This window comes from Sinohyriopsis cumingii, chromosome 4, assembly GCF_028554795.1.
Source record: "Sinohyriopsis cumingii isolate HCF-2022 chromosome 4, ASM2855479v2, whole genome shotgun sequence".
Lineage (NCBI taxonomy): Eukaryota > Metazoa > Mollusca > Bivalvia > Unionida > Unionidae > Sinohyriopsis > Sinohyriopsis cumingii.
The window spans coordinates 61,692,850-61,712,138 of NC_142964.1; the positions used below are offsets into that span (position 1 = coordinate 61,692,850).

General features: G+C 35.6%; 1 protein-coding gene and 1 pseudogene across 1 annotated transcript in view; both read left to right on the forward strand.

Annotated features, from left to right (window-relative positions):
* The first annotated feature begins 1,892 nt into the window (after positions 1–1,892).
* LOC149801287 (protein FAM32A pseudogene) lies at positions 1,893–2,305 on the forward strand (annotated as a pseudogene).
* A 13,200-nt stretch (positions 2,306–15,505) lies between these two features.
* The window catches only part of LOC149801288 (deoxyribose-phosphate aldolase-like), a 50,322-nt gene continuing 46,538 nt past the window's right edge, over positions 15,506–19,289 (forward strand). Inside the window, exons 1-2 of the mRNA XM_089955346.1 lie at positions 15,506–15,554; positions 18,137–18,234. Coding sequence (XP_089811472.1) covers positions 15,524–15,554; positions 18,137–18,234 — 129 coding nt within the window. The 5' untranslated portion in view covers positions 15,506–15,523. The remainder of the gene's footprint in view (positions 15,555–18,136; positions 18,235–19,289) is intronic.

Genomic DNA, 19,289 nt, shown 5'->3' on the forward strand with positions numbered 1-19,289 from the left:
GAAAATGCATGTCCAGCGTTTGTTATATGTGTTGTGCTATATTGTTTTGTATTGTTGTACCCGTTATGTGTGTGTGTATATATATATATATATATATATATATATATGGACTGGCTCAAAAGGATCAAATTATTCTAAGAGTTGTCTTTATTTATTCAGAGTCTTATCTAACAAAACTATAAATCAACGCCCTGTCCTCTTGATTATATACATGTTTGTATCTATTTGATTATTACTCTGTTAGTGACTTTGCGACGTTGCATATTTGATGGTTATTGTGTTAGTTATGCTTTTTGTGGGGTGGGATGGGGGCGGCTCTCCTCTCTGTCTACGAGGGACAATGAGAAGAGGTCCGGAGAGAGCCAGGTCAGCCACATTATGAGGGGTCATTCTTCGCAGAGCGATATACCAAACACATTCAATACTAGTGTAACAATAGATTATGAGCGCTGATGGATTTCATAAATAACATAATTCCTTGCCAAGCTGGATTTTGATACGAAAAGGATTATATATTTATAATGATCGACTATTTCTTGATTTTGTTCCTATGGTTTTAGATAACTTTGTTCACTAAAGCCAACTGAACGAAATGTCTATGGGTCTCTTCGCTGTCACTCAAGCTGGCCTTGATGTTAACAAAAGATCAAATACCTACTTGACTAAGTCAGTCATGCATAATAGTCTATCTTCCTGTCGTCACCCAGTGGATTAGCACCTGCTGATGTTAGATGTTAAGCTAGGGGTAAAAGGCCTGGTTACTCTTTGACACTAATTAGGATATTTTAAAATATTAATTAACCAAGGACTAGACGCCGAGAGCAAATCTTTTGCAAAACGAATAGCGTTTACTGCATCCGCCATTCTTAGACTTTCTTTTAGCAGTGTCATTGTGTTTAAATCTCTAGCTACTACTTGACACCTTCAAATTAGTGATTTAACTATTAGCGATGTGGATATCTTGAAAATGTCAGTGCTTTCATAATGCTTTGTAAATATATATTATAATAAACACTGCAGTTATTTTGTATCAATTCTGACTTTCTTGACTAAAACAAACGTGGGAAAGGATTGGAGATACTGTTACAGAAGATACGTCAAAGCATAAAAATTGTTATGGCAAGTTGCATGAACATTCATAGGCAATTTCAAAAGGACTTAAATACAAGTGCGGCGTGAAATAAAACACTTAAATACCTTTGCAGCGTGAAAAATATATACATTTACAGCATCAAAAATGTGCTTAAATATATTTGTGTGAAAAAGGCATTTTTTAATTCTACAGTTGATTAAATCTGACATTTTATATCATTAATTGACCAACGATATGAATAATCAACTTAGACGTTTAGCAATAAAATTTGATTAAGCACATGAACTTTCTGATTCATCTACTTTATGATTTGTTGGACAACCAGTTTATATAGTCTTTTTTCCACCCTCACATTCCAAAAAACTATCATGCGAATGCTTGTTTCTTTTCCAACCGATATTGTTATACAAATGTCCGAGGAAAAAAAAACTGGTTAGAAGCAACGGTCAAGTGTTAAACAGCGTGCATGAAAGTTGTAAAACCTGTAATGATATCACATCTCGTAAAATTTTATTTTCTAACAATATGCTGGGAAAGGTGGAGTCTGATAGAGCTGAAAATTTAGAAAGCATTCCGAATGTTTACATGACATTCATAATAATTATTTTGTTTAGCATAATATCAACATTTAAAATCAATTTGCAATGAACGGCTGCGGGGTGCGTCGAAGTTTACATATACGATGCTTGTGATTGGTGGGAATTTACCCACCAATCTAAGCCGTCGTTTCATTAGCCTACAACTGGTTCTGGTACAAAAGAGAGACGGTAGCAAATGTCTGGATACCAGTACATCTTGAGTGGTGTGTACGAAGGTCGAACATCTGCTATATATACGGTTTGAAAGTAAGAAGTACTAACGAGAAAGATGTCGGCTTACGATCAGGCAGTTGGCGGTGCACTTAAATTAAAAGGAGTTTCCGACAAAATTAAAAAGAAGGAGAAAAAAAAGGACAAGAAAAGAGATTTCACCAAGGTGTTTGAAAATGTAAGAATCTCTAGGAACAGTAGCGGCGAAGACAAACCCAGAATGAAAGTTGATAGAAGAACGAAAGCAGAAATTGCATTTGAAAACGCAAAAGAAAATAAGGCAGCAGAAAAGATTCTTGAGAGAGCCAGCAAGACTCACAAGGAGAGAATAATGGAATTTAACAGACACCTGGATGATTTGACAGAGCACTTTGACATTCCTAAAGTAAGCTGGACCAAGTAAGGGTGTTTCTATAATCAATCAGATTGACGTTTGTGTCAAACTCGCTGTGAATTTGTATAAAAATAGAAATTTTCGTATCAACAGCGTAGTGTGGAACTTGTGTCAGTGATCTGGCTAACAATGATGACAGTACTAGGACCCCCTGTTTCATAGAATGGCAATTTCCTGTCAAGCTTAAATTATAAATCTCACACTACTTTATTTTGTAGTATGTCTTCTGAAATGGATCTGTTTGCATATGTGGAAGTATAGAGGAACATATCTCAACATAATTACCATACTAGATGTGCTTTAATGAATTACTTTTTGCCCAGTGAGTTTATTCAGAATTTTTAAATATCTTTTTCAGGAATGATTAATTTAGAACTTGTTGTGCTTATTTATTTTGACAAATTGAGTACTTAACATATGTGTTTGGAATTAATAGGCACTCGTTAATGATGATTAATGAACTGGATAAATTCGTTGAAAGTGAGATTAAATTAGTGAAATATATCACTCACCGGCCGCGTTAATGATGCTTAGTTTACGTAATAGTTACATGAGACTTGATACGTAAGGATCCTCAAATATTGTGATGGATGTCGCTGTCTTGAAGGTGACTATATGATGATTGTTAAATATATGAATTAAAGAATTGTTCAGTCTTTGAGCTGTGTGTACAAATACATAGTTACAATCTCTCTCTCTCTCTACACACACACACACACACACACACACACACACACACACACACTGTCACACACGCACACAATCTCTTTCTATCGGCATATGATTCAATAATGTAATGCGATTTCCTAAAAATATACCATATTGTGTCTTTTACTCATGCTGGAATATTATGTTGGGGCAAGCTCATATTTCCAAGGCTAAGCTCAATTTTCCAGTCAGCTTGCCCCAGGCAAGTTGTTCTTTAAAAAAAAAATTCTATAGAAATCTTACTTGCATACAAATTTGATTCAACTGCAAACAGCATATACTCCTTCTATCTATCGTACAGTGTACTGGCTGAACAGAATCTATGTTGCTTGATTTACCAATTAGTCTTGCATAGACCCAGATCGGTTCTTGTTTTACGCAGTTTGCAGTTAGATCAGCCTTAAACGCGAGTATTAACAGTTCATTGACTAACATATAATGCATAATTGTTTAATATGTGTATGAAACTGTGAACAACATAGGCCCAGGTATACCAGAACATAAGACACCAGTAGCTCAGGGTCTACAAATGTTACTGGAAATAAATAAATCGTTGTAGAGCCTGATGATCATAAAAACACGGAGAATTTGCTTCCACTGTCAGCCAATGAGAAACAAGCTTTCAAAATTACGTAACACTATTTGTGATTGGTCTAATCAAAGTTAATTTCTCCCTAAAACACACACAAACACACACACACACACACACACTGCCTATGATTTTATTCTGCTCTCGAATTTGCTCAGCTTTCATCCTTTTTCTCTAGTTGACACTGAATTTACTTGGAGGGTCACTGACGGTTGAGTTACTGTTGGTTCACTGATGGTTAGTGGTTCACTGACGGTTTCGATAATAATGGTCGGGTTCCTGATTGGTGCTTCACAGATTGGTTGTTGGTGCTACACTGACGGTCCCGGTACTGATTGTACAGTATAAAGTTCACTGCTTCATAAAAGTGTATCAGAATCAATATTTATTATCAATGAACTTGACAAAGTTCAATTCTTCTTTCATTAAAACTTGTGTGTATAAAAATGATGGTAATTTTCTCTTGGGATTCGATAAGAGCATTAAGGATGACCAAATGCTAAATAACTTGAGTGGAAATTGTATACTTGTCATCTTGTTTGTTTGACGGTTACTAAAGATGAACAAGTCCTTGTGGATTGTGGCCAATCGTTTCATGAGTCAATAAGGTTTAGTAGATATGATTTTGGAACAAAGCAGTTCTGCAGTGATATTTAATGATATTGCTTGCATCGCTCAGATCACAAGGTACTGTATCTCCCAAACATGGTGGGAATAATTCTTTTAAAAAATATTCACCGTACATAGGTAGCCATGGGTCCGGGAGTCTTCACAAGGACTACCTTACAATTCTTTTTTTTTCTACATTAAGTCTTGTCTTCTGTATAAAGGCTTCAAACAGCTAGGTTTTGAGCTATTAAAATGGTGTATAGGCACCGAATGGGGAATAGCCTGAAGAAAGAAAACACTATAAGAAGTAAGAAAGAAAAGATAAAGAAGCAGAAGAGATTATGAAGCAGGAGTATTGTAACACTACAAGTTTATAATAGTTTTATACAAACTTCGATTATCCGTCACTCTATTAACCGTCACTCTCTGTTAACCGTCACTACATTTTATGTCAAAATATGCAAACAAGTACTTGTACATATGTAAAAATTTCGATTTTTTTTGGTGACCTGGTCGATTTTATAATATTTTTATTAATATAATATTCGTCTATTCTCATGTCCGCCATGGTCTCGGTCCCTCACCATGACGGATAATCGAAGTTCTACTGCACACCTGACGGATAATCGAAGTTCTACTGCGCATTTGATAAAGCTAGTTCCATAAAATTTTCTTGTTAATATAAATGGATAAATAACATCAACAACAAACTGTAACAAAAATATATTTCTGATTTACTCCGTTCCTGGAATTTTCTTTACATTACTACGTTTTCTTCCCCAGTACTGTTAAATTCTGTCCATTACTGTATTTAGGGAGACCGGCTCGGAAATCTAAACCTCATTGTTGGTTAAAAGAAATTTCGCGCAAGTAGCCTAGTTTGCAAGGTATACAAACAAACATTGAAAAGTTTGAGATACTTTTGTCCACGTCATCCTGTCTGAGCTAGCATGTAGAAAGTGGAATTGTCACCTCCTGCCTAGATGGAGCTGCGCTTGCTCGTTCGATAGCGTGCTGGACACGTGAATAAAAGGACCATGCAAATCATCCTATTCAAAACCAGTGCATGCATGACTCTCAGAGAAGAAATACAAGAGTTGTCGATTTTCATGAATATACCACATGGTACTATAAGTGTCGGCTGCTTTTATGTGTTTTATTAAGTTTAAATCAGTGCAAAAGTGCTCTGCAGAGAAAATGAAGTTGTTTTTACCTGCGTACACGTACATGTCGCATGGATAGATACGTGTACATTACTGTTCTAAGTAATTATTGACAAATAATTTAACCACGAATAAAATAAAAGTAGGATTTAAAAAACCGATCGTAAGTATGATTTTAATATAAAAATAATCTTAACATTTTTAGAACAAGAAAGTAGAGACTCATTTAAGTTTGGTTACATACAAACTTATGTATACAAGTTCATAAAATTATAGTAGTACATGTTCTCTGCAGTAATGACTTATACAAAATTGATCATGTGTATAGTTATTTTTTCACATGGCCAATAGTAAACAACCGTAAGGTGACATATTATTTTCTCGTTATTTAAGATGTTTTTTGTAATAAAATGATGAAATTAATACATATTTCTGGCAGTGCAAATTTTCATAGAAGTCGGTGTTATGTGCACTTGTGTGTAACATATAGATGGTATATGGACTGGTGTGTGTAGGCAAGGTGATGGGTGCCGTTTACCCGCGGACCTGGGTTCGAATCTCCGTGGAGTACGAATCAAAACTTCTTTAGCCTGTATGATGGTATTTTTTGTATTAAATACTAAGTCTGCCTTCTATTATCAAGCAATCCAGGGATAGCACTTTCAGTTCTGTCTGGTGTATATTTATAATTCTCTATAATTAATCATACAGATCTTGATTCCTTTCATATGAATCCGGAATGACCGTGTAGATATACGAGAATTAATTACTACGCGTCATGCGTGCGTGTCTGCTACACACGAGTGCATATAACACAGACTCGGTTGCAACACTTTATGGCGATGTATGCTGAGTCGTGATTGAATATGGACTGGTGAGTGCAGGCAAGGCGATGTGTGCCGTTTACCTGCGGACCTGGGATTGAATGTCCGTAGAGTACGAATTAAAAATTATCTAACCTGTACGATAGTATTGTATTGTATTGTATTGAACTGTATTGTATTTTATTGTATTGAATTGTACTGAATTGTATTGTATTGAATTGTATTGTATTTTATGTATGTATGTATGTATGTATGTATGTATGTATGTATGTATGTGTGTGTGTGTGTGTGCGTGCGTGCGTGCGTATGTATGTATGTATGTATGTCCTGAGCAAGCATTGTACCAGCGACCAGTGTAGTATTACGAGTCAAATGATCTACTACACTAGAAGCTGAACAGGCTAAAGCACCTGGGCGTACATGACATTCCCCAATCTATTTTGTTTGTAAAAAGACCAAAGACGCCAGGATCATCACCTAGTAAGTAAGAAAAGACAATTTTCTGTTTTTCTGAGCAAAACGACAACACTAAAACATGTACTAAATGTATCATTCGGATTTAAAAAATACATTTTTTGGCCCGTTGAAATGTATTATGCAAGGGCAGATTGGTAGCGGGGTGGGGGCTGGAAGTGATCTGCAGATACAATTGATACTTGCTTCCAAATATTGAAAATAGGACATAAATAGATCAATAATACAATCTTTTGAAGATACATTTAAGATGTGCATTTATGAGTTTTATTATTTATATTAATAATTTATTATTATTTTTTCTATTTACATTATAATTATTGCGATTTATTTTAATTACCCTTTGCTGACATTGAACAAAGTATTTTTGGTTTAGTATAGTCACAAAAACTTGTATATGATGTGTTAAGATCAAAGCGCGTGTCATGCTGATTACTCGTACTTATTTATTAAAATCAGTGCTATTATGAAACTACATGTTTTTACGTTATGGTCTTTGCTTGATGGTCATCTAACAGACCATATAATCAAGCTTTCGAAGAGTCTGATGGATGGAGTTGGCAGTCATGTTTCAATGGTGTAAAGTTTGAAAACACAAGTTAAATGTTTTAAGTGTAGATCTGAATAATAAAATATTTGAAACAGGATACAGAAAATGAGCCAAACATAGTACTCATCTTTTGCAAAATAAAAAGATCCATTTAATTGTTTCATTAATAATGGAAACAGTTGTCGTATTATAAGATAATTGCGTGTTATTACTAGACATATTTACAATTAAATCTTAGAATCAGATTTTAAAACTAAAATTAAAACCAGATATTTAATTTGGGTGTCTTTCTGATAGGTCATTTTTAGAAATGTGTGGGGTTTTTTTTCCGTAGGGAACGATGGGCGTAAAAATTAATCAGTTGTTGTAATAATCGGTTGTATTGTTTTAAAATCATTTCATTATTCCAACGAGTCTTGTATAAGCTATCTTAAAATTCATTTATTATTGTTCGTTGTTTTTCTTCTTCAAATACAGTACCCAATCATAATACCTTCGGAGAATTACCACTACATTGCAAGACCAGCCCTCACAGATACTACTTTTAGCTAAAGAGAGCTAAAGCTGTCTGCCAACCCATCTGGCGGTTGGGCAGAGTGATCTCCCCTTACCTATAAGACTTGGCGGCAACGTGCAAGAACATTTCAGTAATTACATCCGCTCGTGCGAGACAGCATGTACTCTTTACAAGAGACCTCACCATCCATTTTCATCTTGGAAGCATACCTGTTTCAGCTGGAGGATTCCTTTCACTCTAAGGAAATTATACTCCATCTCTATTTCCTACTTTTCTCTTGCTCTTTCGCCGACATTTGTCCATACTTGTCGGATATGTATATATATATATATATATATATATATATATATATATATATATATATATATATATATATATATATATATATATATATATAAGTACTCTTCGTCATTTGCACAAGCGGATATAATATACCCACGGTTAGGTCCGGGCTGCATTAATTAGGTGTGCAAGTTTCTTATACTTTCAGAAGCTTTTTTTGTCTGTATAAATCCTACTTCTGGAACATACAGACGGGCGTTCGTTGCACGGCATTGTTAGTGCTTCAGCGCCATTCTTTTCTATCTAACTACACTTGAACTTGTATAGGCCATCTTTGAGCCTTCCTACAGGTCGTATTATATGTATATCGTAATTATATTTACTTAAATATTTATAACTTTTATTGCCTTGTCTGCAATTTTTAACATAGGCAGTCTTAGCGTCCGAACATTACGCCTTAATGATTATTCCTGTCCACGACGTACTTTTTTCCAGGTAACATTCTTTTTGCCGGCTTTGCGACGTTTCGATATCAAAACAAGACATGTACAGGCATATCGTTTTATATTTAGTAGTATTTACTCTCTATACGGTTCGTTGACATTAGAATGCCTGTTATCACTTACTGGGCAAACGCTAAGCTTTAGCTCGCACCGATAGTATATACAAGGTGGCAGGGCTAGGACCCCCATGTTTATATTTTCTGCTCAATATACTTACAAGTTTATACTATGGGCAAAACACAGAAACGGACGTCAAGAGATAATGTCTGCAAGCTGACCTTTTATCCATACAGGATGTACTGACAAATCAACCTCTCTCCCTTCAGCCACGACGCGCCGGAAATCAACAAGATCAGAAATTTCTCAGGCACCCAAGTCACCTTCAGATTCAATGTTACTGGCGATTCCTATCGGACTTAACTATTTCTTAACAAACATCCATCACGTCCTTCTCAAATTACATATATACAGACAAGTTAAGCGGATCAAGCATCCCGTAATCTGTCGTAACATTACGAATCGAACGATACTCCTTTCACACACACGGCCTATTTCCGTTGCGACCGGCCTAGGTCGTGTTCGAATGATCAGGCCCAGCAACATCATCCTACTTTTAGTGCTCAATCACATATTAGCCCTTATACCAGTACGCAAAAACAGACATACGTCGACATATCCAGGGACCGCTCCAACTCCTATTCCTCCTTAAGACTCCCTTCCAGCATGACGCCTGGTTTAGCTCTTCAGACTTTCTACAGACATCGCTTCACCAGTCTCCCAGTCTCTACTAATCTGCAATCGGCTGAACGGGACTATATCCTCCCAACCTCCACCTTTCTAAAGGGCCACCATAAAGCCAGATTGCGGACACAACCTTTAATCATCCAACCTTTTGTTAACGGCCACATTTTAGAGGCTCGTAAACAGGCCACCAAAGAAACAAATTTCCATAACCCGCAACGACAGCATCGTTGCAGGGATACAACGGGAAATCAGGAACGAGCTCCAAGAGCCACCCGTATGACAAAACCCTCCAGAGAACAGTGCTACCAGAGATCCACTCAGCGTAAGCCACAGCCATCACAAGCCAAAGCTAATAAAACACAAAGGGGATCCTTTCGTTCGTCTCCAATCCGCCCCTTCCAGACATCCGTGAAGGAGGAAGGCTTCTTTTCTTCGCTGTCGAATGGGACAAAATTTACTACAACGATGCTTGTACATTCGGATTAAGCAAATGCAATTATTCGTCTGTGCTAGTGGATTATGCAAGGGCAGATTGGGGGCGGGGTGGATGGTGGATTTGACCTGTAGTAAAGAATTCATCCGGGCATTCATATATTGAAAACGGGACAATAATAAATACATCAATGATACTATCCTTTTAAGATTAATTGACTATGTGTGAACCATGTGAATTTACGACATATATTATTTAAATTAATAATTTGAAATTATATATCTTTATTTACATTATATTTTATGCAATTGATTTCATTTAACCATATAAAATATTGCACAAAAGTATTTTTGTTTTAAAATAGTCCAAAAAAATATGGTGTGTTAAGATCAAAGCTCATGTCTTGGAGATTGCTCGCACTTATTTATTACAATCAGCAATTTCGTGAAACTACATCTTATTATGTTATGGTCTTTGCTTGATGGTCATCTAACATCAACAGATGACCAAGCTATTATGTTATGGTCTTTGCTTGATGGTCATCTAACATCAACAGATGACCAAGCTATTATGTTATGGTCTTTGCTTGATGGTCATCTAACATCAACAGATGACCAAGCTATTATGTCATGGTCTTTGCTTGATAGTCATCTAACATCAACAGATGACCAAGCTATTATGTCATGGTCTTTGCTTGATAGTCATCTAACATCAACAGATGACCAAGCTATTATGTCATGGTCTTTGCTTGATAGTCATCTAACATCAACAGATGACCAAGCTATTATGTCATGGTCTTTGCTTGATAGTCATCTAATATCAACAGATGACCAAGCTTTCCTAGAGTCTACTGGATGGAGTAGGAAGTCATGTTTCGGAGGTTTGACTTTTGAAATCACAAGTTAGAAGTTTGAAGTGTAAATTGTGAAAAATCTGGCTAATAAAATAATATTTTAATACAGGACTATACAGAAAATAAGAACACCAAACATAGTACTCACCTTGTGCATAATAAAGTCTCAGTTAATTATTTTTTCCAGTTTTATGAGAAAAAAAATGTTTTTATTAGATAATTGTGTGTTATTCCTAAATATCTTTTCAGTATTCATCTTTGAATCAGACTACTTTAAAAATAAAAAAAAAACAAGATACTTAATTTCGACGTCTTTCTGATAATTAATTTTTATAAATGTGTGTGCGTGTTTCGTTGGTTAGAGCCATGCTTACACTTGAATATGTATATTTTTAAAAGGGCTTGTGATGAATTTGTATATGAATAGTTTTAAGGGATTGGAACAGATTTTTTACATACGAATATATTTAAAGTTATGTCACAGATTTTTAGATATGTTAATTTTTAAAGGGAATGTAACTGGCGTTTCTAAACAAAATACTTTTATGAGTCCGATAAATATTGTTTTAACATTAGCTGCATCTTGTATACGATATTACTCAATGCTTACGGGGATTAACATTTAGTTATATTCATCCGCTTGTCAGAAAGTAGTTTGTTTCCTGGTCTACATCTTTCTTGCCATCAACAAGTATTTTAAAAGAATCCAAGCAGAGTAATGTCCCAAGACGCCATACAATTATGTTTAAGGTCTAAAAGTGCAGAGACGTTACTTTGGGAGTATTGTGTATCATCTATAGATACGTGTGTGGACTATACATCTGAACGTTACGGTCAATTGTTTTTACCCAGTCTCACTGTATAAACTTCCAAATATATTCTGAACCAACAGTGCTAGCCTACTGTAAACCCTTTCTTTCTCACATGATGAGGATCCTTTTTCTTCTTGTGATTAGTCATTTTTAAACTCCAGTCTAGTAGAAATAGGTGACGTACATTACTATTTAATAAATGTTGAGACTCAATTATGCCCTATGACCTCAGAAAACTGCTAGAACGCAAGTGATATTTAAAATGCACTAATTTTAGATGTTGCTGGGAAGTGAATTGTCTGGAAAAGCTATACAAGTTTAACCATATGCCCCCATCCAGTCTTTGTGAGAAAAATATTTATAAAACAGTTGCTGACATTATAAATCAAGCTCCCACCCCCTCATGCATTGTTACTTCCTTATGCTACACAGGAGAACATTGTCATTCTACAAAGTCTGTTCCATCGCCGCAAGGTCCGTCGAGTTCTACTGCTGATTCTGTCCTGTGAAAATGTGGAGGCATTTGGATACAAGTCCGGATGCATTGGATGGCCATTAGGTACTCCTGCACATCTAAGCTGATGCCATGCACAGTGCTTCCAGCTCTTGCCATCTGGTTCCACAGACGGTTGCACTGCCCTTGATGTGCCAGAACAATCTGTTTACAAGCAAGACAAAGACAACGTAATACCACTTTTCTATAACTGACATGCTATGTTAATGTAAATAGTACCTTATGTTTCCTACTCAGTCAATACCATGTTCTTTGGTCAGGTGACTGAGCACAGCAGAAATTGTACAATTTTAATTCATTCTGTCTGCTAGGAGTGTCCGGTGTATATTATTGTAATTATAAATAAATATTTACCTAGTTTCCACCACAACAAAGATTTATTTTTAATAGTTTTCAAAACTTTACAAAACTCTTAATATTCAGTTTTTAAATATTCCTTCAAACAAAATGGTAATATGGAATTACTCTAACACCAGTAACCACTACTCATTATGGTGTGTACACATTAGTACATAGCGATCGGAACATGCCCAATAATTCGCGACCTCCCGCATCCAAGACACAAATAGTCTTAATGCAACAAGCTGAATGACAATGCAATAGCTCAATTCTATCTCAGTGACATCTATTGGACGTAAAATACAACAAGTTTCCTGTTTTAGCTCACAAAAATACACTTCCCGTAAAACTGATTGCCCCTGAACATTTACGTAGTTTTTATTTCAGGTTTTTAAAGTTCATAATATATAATTTTAAACTCATTACAAGTTTTCAAATCTTTCCGCATATCATCAATCGCTTTTGAAGTATCCCGTTTTAATTCCTCTTTCATCATTGCCAGACAATCGATCTTTCTATCTTGAGTGTCAGTTTATTTTAGGTTTAGGTCTATCCCTTTTATGTTTTTTTTTGTCTTTTTAGGGCCTGGGAGACATCGTCCAATTGTTTTTGTCTATGGACTCCGTTCTTGTAGTATATTGTCTCTTGATTAAGAATTAACTAATCTGAGTTGGATGGGTGTTGGCGGGGTGGGGTTTGGGGTACACACTGATATTACTCTATCTGAAGTTGATTTTAGCCATACTATACTTTCTTGACCTTCCCCATCTGTTTCCTTGCTTCTTTGCAAATTCTTTCAAAAACCTTCCGGGGACGATTTCCTTTCACGCGTGTTAATTTTCCACGAACTTAACAACTTTTCCTAGGTAAGCATGGATGCACGAGCATTCACGATCAGCTTATACGTATATACTACGCACTTCACTGTAGTTTAAAATAATACAATTAATTTATCCTACCATGGGTTTCTGTTAATTTTTTTTACAGTATATAAGATGATAACTATTACTGTACACTTTAAATTGGTTTATAAATTATGGGGGCTCGGGGTGGGGGGGGGGGGATGGCCGAGTGGTCTAAAGCGCTCTTCGTTACGGATCATTGCCATCTCACCTCTGCCTGCGTGGGTTCGAGTCTCGGATTCGGCTAATGTGGGTATGTGAGAAAGATTGCCAGTAGCTTCTCGTGGGTCGGTGGTTCTTTCCGGGTTCTTCCTCCACCATTAATAGTGGCCGTTATGTATAGCCTATCGTGTGCTGAAAACTGGTGTTAAACCCGATGATAACAACAACAGCATAAATGATGGAGGTTATATTTTGAACATGTTTATCATTGATATTGGTACTCACGCCGGTGCCGTTGCTTTCACTTCCTCGGAATGACCACCTGATTCCCATTGATGAAATACACTTGTCCCGATGAACTTAAATATGAAACGAAAGTCAATAAAGTCAACAATCTGAAAAAGTAACACTTCTTATATTTTCCACTGGGAGATAACTACCATAAGGTTACATAAACTTTCTTTTCAAATGTAATTTGCCACCACTGGAAATGACCTATTGGTCATGATGACCTTGACCTCCCCATATCAATAATAAATGCATCAATACTGACAAGATCTCTAGCTGGCATAACTAGACGACAAAAAAGGTCTGGTCAACAAAGATAGCTTCGGGGGCTATTTTGGGGTGGGGATTAGGGTTTGGTTTGGGGTTGGGGGAGGGTATAAAGGTATATAAAGCTTAGAGTGTTATTACTGTATATATATATTATCCACCAATGAACTCATTATACGTATATCACGCGTTTCATATGCATATGAAGTTCTGTGATGAAACCGTATGTTTCTGCAAATTAAAGTGAGTGGACGATGTAGTAATGTACAAAAATATAAATTTAAGCTGCTCCTGTTTTATTTCTGATCTGATTTATAGGTGTCAGACCTGTTTGATTGGATTTACCTAGATAAATAAGTATATTATTTTCTTATTTCAGCCATCCTAGCTTGAAAAATTACCTATTTTGAAACAGCATTTTATACGATTTGAAGAAATAACTGGAATCAAATATATGTTTAATTTTGTTTAAGACCTTTTTAAAATACGCACTCTAACTGTGGCTGTGTCAGCATTATTGAAGGGCTTATTATTTACTTACCTCCCCTGCAGTTTATGCTTCCTGCCGATTTCAAGCATACGTGAGATACATGAGTGTACAAAACGTAATCATTTCATTCATCAATTTAACATTTCCAACCTACTTGTTTGCATGTGGCCCTTACATTGTCACCTGGGGTCCCGAGTGGCCGAATGGTCTAAAGCGCTCACCGTTCCGGATCACTGCCATCTCACCTCTGTCTGCGTGGGTTCGAGTCCAAGGCTCGGCTAGCGTGGGTACGTTGGAAAGCCTGCCAGTAGCTTCTGGTGGGTCGGTGGTTATTCCCTGGGTTTTCCAGGGTTCTTCCTCCACCAGTTATACTGGCCGCCATGTATAGCCTATCTTGTGCTGAAAAATGGTGTTAAACCCTTGAACAACAACAACAACATTGTCACCTTGTTCGCGTTTCAGTCCAAACAGAGGTCGTGGATGTAAACAACCAGTATTCACTGTCCTTTTTGGGTTTCCAGTACGTTCTCATTTTCAGTGACAACTGATGACTTCTGCATCAAATGCATGCTATGTCTAATTTTCCAAGATGTATTTCTACAACATATAGTTTAAATGAACAAAATAAAATGTATAACACTTACAAACGTGTTTTCAAAGAGATGTGACTCCAAAAGTTAGGGAAATTTATAAAATTAATGAGAGCTTATTGAAGACGGTGGCTGCATCAGATCTGCTTTTTTTTATGTTTAAACTAGACTCGTGCACACAAAGTGGTACCGTATTAGTAAAGAAATTCACGTTTGTTGAAACGTGAACGAAATGACAGCGTTACTGTTAGCGACTCCGCAGCCATGATCAGGTTAGAAACTATACATTGATGAATGAAATGACAAAGTTTTGTGCATTTTTAGACCGAATTTCCTCGATGCATTTAGTTTTAAATAATCGACTGGGGATGTAATAATAAATTATAAATGTCGTTTAAACTAAATCTGCTATCCATATTCGGTTGAAGCCATACATGGAAGTACACACATCAAAATACCCACTAAAAAGATTTAGTATTGCACCGTTATATATGGAAGGTCTGTATAACTAACCCATATTAACATTTGTCCGACATGGGCTATCAGGATCAAATATGCTAGGGGATGTATTATGATTGACACCGATAGACATAACAATTTATCTCCCCTTCGAGATGGCTGCTCGAAATCCTGGTGTAGACTTTGGTATGTCATTTAAATTAATTTTCACTTATCATTGCATGTCATTCATAAAGCAAAACATTTTGTAATCTTTATAACGTTTTTAGTTTTTGTTCTAACGTGTTTGGGCTCAGCTCCGTCAGCAATGCATGATACGGCGACCTGATGGGGACACCTTGAGCTTGACCTAGCTACCGTAGTCCCATATTTATGTATAACTGGCTGCCTTTATAACGTCGACCCATAACGTTATATGCTTTATGGGGGAGGGTCGGCGTCTTACTGCTTGAACAAGAAGTGCTCAGAAACTAGACGCCAGATTTCAGCAATATGTGACATTGTTGGCAGCTCATATTGACACTGAATCTCAGATTAAAGTCTACAGTAATTTGGGGAGACAGTTTTCAACAGCTTCCAGCTTTCTGCTGAATCCCCATATAGATTATATTGTTGCAAATTATATTTGAAAATGTTTTCTTCAGTAAATACTGTTCAGACAAAGTCTAATTGCTTTAGTCGTCCTGCACTTACCGTTACGCCATTATCCTCACTAAACTATAACCAAGCACAATCAAGTAATTGAGTCTTTAAAACTTTAGGTTGAACGTCTTACATTGTAGAACTAATGCTGAACATGCTAATTTACATGGGTTTTTTTTAATTGTCAGAATGTAATCTATCCTGGGCTTCTTGGTTTTGATGCACTTAAGCACATACTTTCACCTTTTCAGAATTATAATTCTTTTATCTTGATATCTCATTATTTTAGAAAGATTAGTTATGTTTGCAAAGTATGGAACAAATGACAATGATATATTCCCTCTTTACTCTTCATTGCATGCATTCAGACAGATGACAACTTGTTGTAAATATTGTGTATTACACCCACCCACACCCATTTGGATGCACCTCATAGAAGTGTATTTCTTCCTGTGACAGCATTGTACGTATGATCAGATGATGATAAAATATTAGAAAGGAACATCAGTAGCAAATAGAAACTAAAGTATATTGGAAAAATTTAATAAAGAAAGTTAACTTAACATTCCTAAAGCTTTTCTTATATTTATCATAATCTTCATTTTGTAACAAATTTTGTTGCCACAACTATAAGAATCAGATTGGGAAAAAGGTAAGTATTATTATTCAAATTGTCCACTAGAGTTTAAAAAAGTATAATAGATTTAGCATATAACTTTTTTCCAATACTTAAATGGCGTTGTGATTTGTGAATATATCAAAGCTCAATCATTGACTGTACTGTTTGTGGAACTTTTAAAAATCCTTTTGCATCCTTCATAATTTATGTCTCTAAAAGCGCAAATAATCAGAGCCAGAAGACAATGTTACTAGAGAAGGTTTTATTTTCATTGATTGCAATCCTTATCATTATCAGACCAATTTATAAAAAATAAATTGGTTACAATAAGTTATATATCAAGATTCTCTTAAAGGCTGATAAAATTTACCCTTAAAGTAAAATTGCTTATTGATCACATAGAAAATTCTATATTTTTAATAAGCAGAAATATGGAGAATGTTGGTTTAGTTATAGATATATCATAAAATTACGTTTCATGTAAATTTCCTCAAATTATAAAAACAAAGAAGTAACTCAAAATATATGTAATGACTGTTCCATATCTTGTAATGTTGTACACAATCCTAAACTTTGTTACTGATGCATTTATCAGATGTAAGTCATGTGGCTAATGTATGTTGAGTAACAGACTGGATGCTTATTATGTCAGGAAGTTGATTTACCCTGTCAGAATATGCCCTACAGAGCTATATGATCTGTTTCTCAGAGCAATTATTTTTTTTTTTTTACATAGGTATTGGGTACAATATTCTGTGAGGTAATATGTTTAAAGTGGGATGTCATTTTTTTGTAAATGAGGCCATTCCAGATATACAAATACATCTTGTTGATCATATATTTTAATGTAATCTGAAATGTATTGTTTGCAAACAAATTGTGTTAAGAGTTAAATTATGCAGCCAGAGGTCATTTCATGTACCTCTCTGTGTATTTGTAAATAATACACACACTGTATTTGTAAAGGATTCATGCACAGCTTTATTTCAGTTCTTATTAAATGCTTATTTTAAGAAGCTTATTGGGTGTTTCAAGAAGCCTGATGAATAACATACTGTAAAGAAAGACTGTAGATAGTATCAAATGAGCGTGGGCATGAGAAATATACAGTAAAGAGTATATTTGTATAGGTTAATTACAAACATGAACATAGCCTACAATAACCTTTGCTAGCACTTTATGCACTATCACTAGAGGGCTAATTAAGTTTCACTATTTTACATTAATTGTTAATTATAAAAGTTAATAAGACATACTTGATAAGTATGTTAAAGTATGTACATTTAAAGAGGAAGAGGAAATATACGTATAAAGTATTAATAATAGCTGGCAGTTATTGCTTTGATGGATAAATGCAATGTATATGCGTATCTCTCTCTCTCTCTCTTGTATAAAATGTTCACCTTTCTGGCCCCAAATGAATACTTCAATTGAAATGAAACTTTACAATTGATATTCTCTGTTGGATTTTGAATAACACCATAATATTTTCAAATTTCTTTTGCAGATGCCAGCTGGCTAGAAAATGTGTACATAAATCTTCCTGCTGTCCAGCGAAGAGCTGACACCTTGGGAACAAGAAGAACAGTGAAGAAACAGTGGCAGGTGGGCACCAGTAATAGCTGTTGTCAGAGCTTTATCCCATGTTGTTTTGTATGGTATCAGCTATTGCAGTTTACAAAGAAAATGTAGCAGTCATTTTGAACCTTGATTGTGGACGTGATCTTCATTACCATTGGTCAGTAATCAGAGCTGGCTTTAGGGTGTATACAGTATATGTCCTGGGCTACATTTGTTCAAACACCATGGAGACCATCAAATTTAATATTTGTGGACCTTGTTTAACAAACTAGAACTGGAGGCCATTGAAAATTGAAACTTTCTTCTGAAAGCTTACAAATATATGGATGTCCATACACAAGAATCCACCACTAAATAGGCAAATTAATTCATGTCCGAAGGATTAATTTATCACAGCTTTAAGATGTTTATTTTTAGCAATATTTTTCCTCCATTATTCTGTAATTTAGAAGACCAGATTGGTTCATTTTGTTACAGGCATGATCTGGAGGAAAAGTTTCTGATTAGTGGTGCAACCAATGGCTATGATTTTCCCTCTGACCTCTTCATCCTGGGATAGATGACTTGATAATTCATTTAACTGTCATTGGTTTTGAATGGTTTAAGAAACACTGAAGTGACTACTGTTTTAATTTTCAAAACTTTTAGTATGATTAAAATTTAGATCTCTGACATAATGGAGATCTGACATACACTGAAATGAGTCTTTGTTCTGTTCAGTATTTGATTCACCCATCAAATTGCTGCTTTTAAAAGATAAAAGCTAAGCTGGCCTTCAAAATAGTACTATTAAAGGTAAAAGCCAAGCATGCTTTAAGTGGTATTTGGCAAATTTGCAAATGCTAATTAGATTTTTCAGATGAAACTCTAGTACATTCAGAGATGATTTTAGTACCATACATCCTCTCATCCCTTCCATAACTTATTGAAATTTCTTGCATACATCTCTCCCATGATAACTTATACAAAATGGGGTCCATCTAAACTGCATGTGAGGGTGCGAGTTGCAAATGGCCCTAAAAAAAATTAAGAAGTGGATGGCATTCAAGCTGGACATCGAGAAAACTAGGGTGGAGGGG